The sequence below is a fragment of the Pyxicephalus adspersus genome, chromosome 4 (assembly GCF_032062135.1).
Source record: "Pyxicephalus adspersus chromosome 4, UCB_Pads_2.0, whole genome shotgun sequence".
Lineage (NCBI taxonomy): Eukaryota > Metazoa > Chordata > Amphibia > Anura > Pyxicephalidae > Pyxicephalus > Pyxicephalus adspersus.
The window spans coordinates 8,839,241-8,848,271 of NC_092861.1; the positions used below are offsets into that span (position 1 = coordinate 8,839,241).

The 9,031-nt window shown below is 39.3% G+C and overlaps 1 protein-coding gene across 1 annotated transcript in view; it reads left to right on the forward strand.

The window, feature by feature from the left end:
- LOC140329668 (vomeronasal type-2 receptor 26-like) overlaps window positions 1-8,719 on the forward strand; it is a 12,126-nt gene extending 3,407 nt beyond the window's left edge. The window contains exons 3-5 of the mRNA XM_072410060.1: window positions 641-862; window positions 1,963-2,086; window positions 7,812-8,719. Of these exons, the coding sequence (XP_072266161.1) occupies window positions 641-862; window positions 1,963-2,086; window positions 7,812-8,719 (1,254 nt within the window). The remainder of the gene's footprint in view (window positions 1-640; window positions 863-1,962; window positions 2,087-7,811) is intronic.
- The last annotated feature ends 312 nt before the right edge of the window (window positions 8,720-9,031 follow it).

Consider the following 9,031-nt stretch of genomic DNA (forward strand, 5'->3'; position numbering starts at 1 on the left):
GAGACGCAGACAGGTGCTCCGTGTGAGTGGCTGTGCTGGAGACGCAGACAGGTGCTCCGTGTGAGTGGCTGTGCTGGAGACGCAGACAGGTGCTCTGTGTGAGGGAGCCCTGCTTGGAGACACAGACAGGCGCTCTGTGTGAGGATGAGGAAAAGACCCTAATGGAGAGGGCTTGAGAGCATGCAGCTCCACAGTGTTCCTGAGAAAGAGAGAGAGACAAGACTCTACAAACAAGGTGGACTGTTATAGACACAGGACGCTGAAGATAAGTGCTTGTGTGTTTGTTTGTTAACCAGCTGATGTTAAGCCTACCTCTTAGGACAATTTTGTTGTTGTTTTTTTCAATAAAACCCTGATTTGGCATCCAGTCTGACTTTTCATTTTAGTTTATGGAAAGGCAGATTGTCAGGGTCCTTGAGCCTTACCAGGGAAAAGAGTTTGAGGGTTTCCCTGGTCCGCTGGTCTCATGTCTGGGTTTTCACCTGTGGAGGTGAAGCACAGGTGTGCTTACCTAATCCACAAAACCCTGGTTGAGAAACACTGCTCTAGTCTATCAGGGACTCAGGGGGTAAGCCTGTTATTGCTCAGCGGAGCGGCTGTTATGTAGGATGTAAGAATTTGTGTCTTTCAACATTTTCAGATGAACAGGTACCTAAGGAGAGCACACTTTACAACGAAAGGAGCCGAGGAGATACAGTTAAATGAAGGAAAAGTATCACCCAGATTTGATCTATTAAACATCATTATTACTCCAAATAAATCCTTATCCAAGATTAAAGTTGGAGATTTTTATAATCATGGAAGAGAAATGATACTCCAACTTAATGCGAGTGCAGTTCAGTGGAATCCGAAATTCCCTCAGGTATCCAAAAATAATTTTTTCCCTTAAATGCCAATCTTTTTTTAATTTTAATTGCATACAGGAATGTTGACCCTAATTTGGATGGTATCACCTATCCTGTGGGCTAAAGACTATATGTATATATATATATATATATATATATATAAATAAATATATGCAATACATCTACTGGTAAATTTTATGATTCAAAAGACATTTTAAGGAGTACTGCCTGACTATACTGAGGTTAAGAAGCAAATGACTACCGAGGACAACTGTTTGAAAACATGTGACTACTGTACCTTTTTAGAGTGTTCGAGTTGACTCCCAAAACAAAAAGATATTTAAGTAAACATTGTTGGCTCTTACCATGTAAAAAGGTATCTAAACCCAAAATAATTATAAATTTGAGATTACCAGTTCTTTATGCAGAGGACTATCTAGGATCCATTATGCCGATGGCCAAAAGCTATTTTATCATCCCACTCCCCATCCCTTGAAAAACTAAATGTATTTCTCTGGTAGAAGACATCCACTCGCTTTTTCATCTTCCCAGGGCCTGCCAGTTTGACTAACCCCTAGGTACATCCCACCTAGGGGTAGTAGTTTTATTAGATTCATTTTAGGTTTTTTCCCTATATTCATACCTGACAATGTTTCAAATAACACACTTCTGTCCCTTGCTTTCTAAACTCGGTTCTCTATGGTTTGTATGTGGGAGCCATGGTTGTCACACAGGCTAGACATTAACTTTTTTTTTCTCCAATCTCCATTGCATTGGAGTTGATGGGATAAGTAGTTTATAGAACAAAGACAACAATTTACAGGAAGTGACAAGGACACTAGTTCTAGCAAGAAATTTTCTGTACTTGTACATTGCACTTATTAATTTATTTTTTAAAGGGGGAGGGGGTTAGAATTGCCGTAAAGTAAATGTAAAATAAGGATGGTAAGTAATGGGCACTTTGATAAAATGGTTATCAAGTAACACTAGCATGAATAACAGCATAATTACACTGTATATACTCAACCCCTCTATTCAAAGTGGTTATTCAAATTTGTAATTCAGAACTCTAACCTAAATTTATTATATTCACTTGAAAACTGATAATTGTTTTCAGACTCCACGTTCTTTGTGCTCTGAGAGCTGCCTTCCTGGTTACCAAAAACATCAACATGAAGGAGCACAACCCTGCTGTCACTACTGTGTGCCGTGCCCAGAGAATGGGATCACCGAAAGAAATGGTTGGTACCTCGAGCACTTTGTTTTTTCCACCTCTTTCACCTTTACTGTATAATGATAACTTCTAATTTCAATTTGCCATGCACCTTGGTGCCACCTACAAAATGGGCATGGTGTGCAGTACCCACAATCTACCACACAAACTAGGTACACCCTTACCACTTTTATAGGAATTAAAAGGATAATTATCAGATAGGCACTGCTTATCAAATGCACTTTATCACCTCCATAAAAGCAAGTTTTGGTCATTTGCTAGTCTGGAGCATTTAGGTGCATGTTAACACAATTCCAAGGAGGAAACTCATCAGCAATAACCTTGGAGACTGAAAAAGAGGAGAAGTACCCAGTCGGAAACTATGAGATTACTCCAGGTGAACCTGGTGGAGTGCTAGCCTCATATATGAAAAATAGCAATTGCAAGAAAGCGGGGAAAGAGGACAAAGAAGGAAGAGCAAGGCTTTTCAGGGCACTAACCTTAACTGATAAAATAAATAACAATTTTTTTATAATTATCCACATATATTAATATCTAGAATCTAATAAGTTTGTTTAAAATTACAGTACATACAATATAGTTAAAACATCCGAATACAGTCAACTCAAACATTGGCTTTCTTAGGGGACTGATGCTAAATGGTGTGATGAGGTAAACCAATAAATTCCAAAATACAGTGTGCCTGCGCATCAGTCCGTGCACAGGGGCGTTTGCTCTCTGAAGACATCAGGGGAACGGCAGAAGCCCGTTCCGGAAGTTCCCTGTGTAATTGCTTGTGCGTGCTTTTGCACGCACTGTCAACTGCCCTGATGTCAGGATCAGAGCAGCCACCAGCTCGGACAAGAGTCCGTGCCGGAAGCTCTCCAGAAATCTGTCAAAGGGACAGATTCAGCAGGGTGAGAACATAATAAGGAAGGAACCGCCCTGGTTCCCTTCCAGTGGCCATGTCTATTGGTTCTGATCGTGTCTTTTCCAAACAATCTGAAAGAAGGGACAATGTAATTTAGAGGTTTTTATAAGTATTTTCTATATATATCTCTAAACAACATGGCACATAGGTGTAAGAGGTAGGAATCCTAGTATATATGTCTCGGTAGCTGCAAGGCAGGATAGTGGACCCTCTGTGTCACTAGCTCAGTGGGTAGATACGCGCAGAGTCTAAGAAGCTGCCCGGTCTTCACCAGAGCCTCTAGAGGTGAGAGTTTTGCACTGCCGACAAGCAGAAACCAAAAGGTAGTGCCAGAGGGAAATCCAAATGAGTAGTCAAACAAGGGTCATCAGGAAACAGGCAAAAGTTCAGGACAGGCAGCAAACAGGAGTTGTCAGGAAACAAGCCAAGGTCGGTACACAAGGAATTTGGAACAGCAGAAACAAACAGGAACCTGGAAGCAGAGCCAAAGGAACTTCTTGTTCAGGCAACTTCCAGTTGCCAGGTCACTTCCTTAAGAAGGAAATGGGCGTGGATCAAATGAGTCGCCGACATCAATCCCACCAGCAGAGGGAGTGCTGCTGCTGAGATAATCTCAGGTGTTATTCAGATGTTTTCCAGCAGAGGGAGTGCGTCTGCGGAATACCCTGGTTCTCTGAGCAAGGGAGCTCCTGACCATGAATCACCCGACATGGAACAGGAAGTATGCAGAGTGCTGGATCCAGAGGCAGAGATGGTGCTGGCAGCAAGGGACTGCAAGGAGGGTGAACAAGAAGGAAGCACAGATAAACATACATTACTGCTTTGCTATACATACGTTCTAGCACACATAAGAAGTCATATGTTTTTGAAGCCCTTAAATTAGGTTAACAGTAATCATCTTACTCCTTCATTGATTTCTCCTTTACCAGATTATCAAGATGCCCTGGTCTAGCCTGTAAATATGTCCCCTTGCTGGATTTCTGGAGAGCTTCCGGCACAGTGTCTGCTCCAATCCTGACATGGGGACAGTTCATAGTGCGTGCTCAAGCATGCACAAGTAATTACATGGGGAACTTCTGGAACGGGCTTCCGCTATACAAAGTCCAAAGAAAAAACAAAAAAGGGTCAGTTAGCAAAGTAAAAGTAAAAGTTCATGACAGTACAATTAGAAAAACCTGAACAAGTGTTGCTTATTTGGAAGAGTTGCTAGGAAAAAGCCTCTAAAAGGAACATGGCAGTAGAGCTTAGATTTGCAAACTTGCATGTGATCAAATCACATTACTTCTGTCAAGTATGGTTGTGGAGGGGTGAGGATTTGGGCTTGTCTTGAAGCCACAGGACCTGGGCAACTTACTGTCCACCACCATCCACCATAGACTCCATGGATTCCACCATGATCTCCACTGTATACCAAGATTTTCTAGGGTCAGATGTGAGACCATCTGAGCTACAAGTAAAGCATAGCCAAAATCAAGTAAAGTAACAAGACAATGCCCCTGATTCATCAAGCAGAATCGGATGATCGCTCGCGCATTCGTATTATTCGCGCCCCCTATTGCTCATTATTATGAAGGCTGGAATCCGGCTGGCAGTGAGGAGGCGAGTGTACGCACACACTGGAGTCCGGACCGCGGTAAACCGCGATCGCTGGCCGCGCGTACTTTCGCGCTTCCAGCGAGCGCGGATTTTATTGATGAATCAGGGGCAATGATCCCAAACATGCTAGAAAATCTGGAATATCTAGAAATAAATCAAGGTGTTGGCAAAGGCCCAGACGAAGTCCAAACCTCAACCCAATCAAAATGCTGTGGTGGAACCTTAAGAGAACGATGCACAAATTAAAACCTACAAACCGTAATGAAGTGAGGCAATGTCGCACAGAAGAGTGGACCAAAGTTCTCCACAACAATGTGAAAGACTGATAAAATAATACAGAAAAAGCTTACTTTGAACTATTGCTTTATGTTGGTTATTGCCTGTGGTTCTATAAATTATTATATTGTTGGGTGTGCTTAGTTTTTCTAAACAAAAAATTACATGGTGGATTTTGTTATGTGTTACCTTACACCTTTATGTTAAATACTTTTGGAACCTGTTGTTGTTTTATTATCATTATGTCCTCATTTGTAAAACCTTAGAATTTTTCTCATGACGGTATTTACTCAATATAATCCCATTTTTTTTTTCTTGTTTTCTAGAATTATATCTTGAAAATTGGTATGCTCCCACTATTTGTGTACCTCTTATGAAATCCTAGTTTTTCTTTTTTCCTAGATTTTCTTTTCTTAACTATCAACATTTGTAGCCTCTTCTCTAAACAGAAAATGTATTTCCATTGACTATACCTCATCTGAGGATCTTTTGTTCCAACAAAAATTCCCCACTCCGTGTATATCATATCTTTACAGTCTCTTCCCCAAAAATTCTTTACCAGTATAATTCCATCACAGAAGACTGAGAGAAAATACAACACACAAATTGTTTGTAACCTATAAAGTCAATGAAAGGATTAGAAAAATTGTGTTTGGTAACACTGATCTGTAGAACTGTGAAGGAGTCTCCCAGGTTTGCCTTGGAGACTCCTTCCCATCGAAAGCTTTACAGATACATTGAATAATATGTGTAACCCAAACGTTGGAACAGTCTGTAATGTGTGGCCAAAAATGGGTAAATATGTACTTTCTAGAATTTTGAATAAAAGTTAGTAATAGAAGGTAAATATGACATGAGGCTTCAATGTCCTATCAAATAATTTCCAAGCTTTCTTGGTTAAGGAACCAATCCTGAAATATCTGACCTACCAGGTGTCCTGCTTATCTTTGTGTCATACAATACTGGTGTTGTTCTGATGTTTGATCAATGCTTTTTTTCACATTCAGTTAGATGCCTTTATGTTGATTTTATTTTATTATTATATTTATTTGAACTAAATGTATGCCTCCTGGCAAATACCAAGCTCATGTATGTGACTCTATTGGAGGAAGGCATCGGTCGCCTTTTGGACAGTTCCCAATAGGAGCAGATATGGGATACAACAGAGCATGGTGTTATACATGTGGGCTTCTATGAAGCAAACTATAAAATACTCATGCGCTGGTATTTGAATCCGGTATTTGAATCTGGTATTTGAATACATTAGCAAAATTTAAACCACACCTGTCCGAACTGTGCTTTCAACAGAGCGGTGCGGCGGGCTGTCTCTATCATATTTAGCGGATGTGCGCTCGTATTAGGTGGTTGTGGATTGGTGTTTACCAGATTGTCCATACTCCTTTAGGTAGAAGACTGGGGAAAGACCCTTATGAGGCCTTGGTATTCCTAAAACCTCAAAATTGTATGAAAAACCAAACTCCCTAATTTTTTTTTTTTCACCACAGCTTAACAAATGCTTGCGAAGGCTTGGTCCTTTGACATACCCTTTGTGAAGCATAAAGTAACCTGGTACTTCACTAATGAACTTCTGGCAGCAAGACTCAATGATTCGCTGTGGGTATTTAACCTCCCTAGCAGTACATTTCTTCCTGGTTTTATATGTCTAAAAGTGGTACATTGTTTTTCATGAAAATTTATTTTACAGTATATTATAATAGCATAAGTATAATAAAGTTTGAAACACAAAATAATGTAAATATATATATATATTTACTTTTTAATAATTTTTTTAAATTTAAAAAAAGAAAAAATATTATAGTCATACTATTTTATATATACTGTAAAATAAATGTTCTTGAAAACAATGTACTGCTTTTACACAGTTATACAGTTAGTTTGTATTGAATGCAATACAAATGGATTTTGAATTTCCCGCCCCGCTGGCAACGTACACACGCACGGACATCACCAGGAACTCCCTGATGACTCATAAACCCTAATTTTTGAAAGCTCTTTAAGACTGGAGAGAATACAATTTCAGAAGTGAGCTGGGGATCAAGAAAACATGGAATGGATTTTTAAAAATCATTTGCTATTTGCCAGCAAATGTTTTGAATCCTGGACCAGATTCATTCCAGGTTTGCTGGATCACCCAGCTTCACTGATGAAAGTGTATTCTCTCCAGCCTTGGAGAGCTTTCAGAAATCAGGGTCATAGTGTGCAGAAGAGGCCTGAGGAAGAAGGAAGAAGACAGAAATTGCGGCGATGGATGACGCGTGACACGGCGGATCAGGTAAGCGCTGTATTGACTTACCTTCCCAAAGGTTTACCTACCCCGAGTGTGACTCAGGGTTACCGCTTTCAGCAACTTTTTTCTACCCCGAGTCACACTCAGGGTTACCACTATGGAGGTTAAGAAGGTTTAGATGCCTTGGATCACTCATTATTTGCCAGGAGACTTTAATCTGGGTCTTCTTTTTCTTTGATATGGTTGAACTTTTCCATTAAGCACAAATGTTGATAGCAGTGCCTAATTATGGTCCTGGGTCCCACCTTTACCGCCCCTCACTCCCAACTACCTCCCCCATTTCGCCCTAGTTGTTATCCCCTTTTCTCTTTTAATCCCCTCCCCCTATATTTTTTCTATCTTCCTTTTTCTCTTTTCTTTATATGTGCACACAACAACAGAACACCAATTTTGGTGTTTCCACCAATTGGGTTATTGGGTTTACAAATATATGCTACTTTGCACATGATTTATTGGAGTTGAATTGTAAGTATGATTAGTTAAAAAGCACTTTGTTATTTATTTATGAATATTCCATTAAGTGTTCTGTCAACTTTTTCCTTGCTGTTTGTTAAAAACCTTTTTTTTTCTTAAAAAATTAAAAATAAATGTATGCCTCTTGAAACTACATGTTGACATAAAAACCTTTGTTTAATTTTTCAGATATGGAAAAGTGTTATAAGTGTCCTGAGGATCGTTGGCCCAATGAGAGAAGAGACACATGTATACTAAGAACTATTGAATTCCTGTCTTACGGAGATACTTTAGGAATGTCTTTTGTGTTTATGACTCTGATATTTTGTTTTGGAGCTGTTATCATCTTTGCAATATTTTTGAAACACAAAGACACTCCAATAGTAAAAGCCAATAATCAGATGCTAAGCTTCATCCTTCTCATCTCATTGATCCTGTCCTCTCTTTGTCCATTGCTGTTCATCGGATATCCCACCAAGATTTCCTGTCTTCTCCGACAAGCTGTTTTTGGGACAATTTTTTCAGTTGCAGTTTCTTCAGTTCTGGCTAAAACTGTTACTGTTGTTTTGGCTTTTAATGTTACCAGACCTATCAGTCTACTAAACAAATGGGTAAAAAAAGAATTCTCTGTTTTCCTCCTGATTATTTGCTCTTTGGGGCAACTTGTGATCTGTGTCTTCTGGTTGGTGTTCACCCCACCATTCCCAGAGTATGACAGCCAAGTGGAGGCAGGAAAGATAATATTACAGTGTAATGAGAACGTTGTAATTGCTTTCTACATTATGATTGGTTATATGGGATTCCTTGCAATGTTCGGCTTTATTGTAGCATTTTTAGCCAGGAAACTTCCAGACACATTCAATGAAGCTCAGTACATTACATTTAGCATGCTGGTCTTCTGCAGTGTTTGGATCTCCTTCATCCCAGCCTACCTCAGCACCAGAGGGAAATACATGGTGGCTGTGGAGGTCTTTGCAATTTTGTCCTCCAGTGCTGGACTCATGGGCTGCATCTTCATTCCCAAATGTTACATCATTTTGATGAGGCCAGAACTTAATGTAAAGGCAACTATAGCCCAGAGGAAAGTGTTTAGGTAAATCAAAAATACGAAGTAATTATGAAAAAATGAATGCTTTGAAATGTGGATAAAAATGCAACAAAATAGCTATATATATATATATATATATATAATCATGTGAGAATGATGAGCATGGATGAAAACTGTGCTATGTTACCATAGTTCTATAATAACTCCTATATACTGTTATTTAGAAAACTGATGTATGTAGCTATGTATTCTATCATGTATTTCATTACAATATTTTCAATTTCTCTTATAAATCTTATCCACATAGTTATGTTTTATAAATCTTTTTCAACAAAATGCCACAAACTCAATAGCATAATAC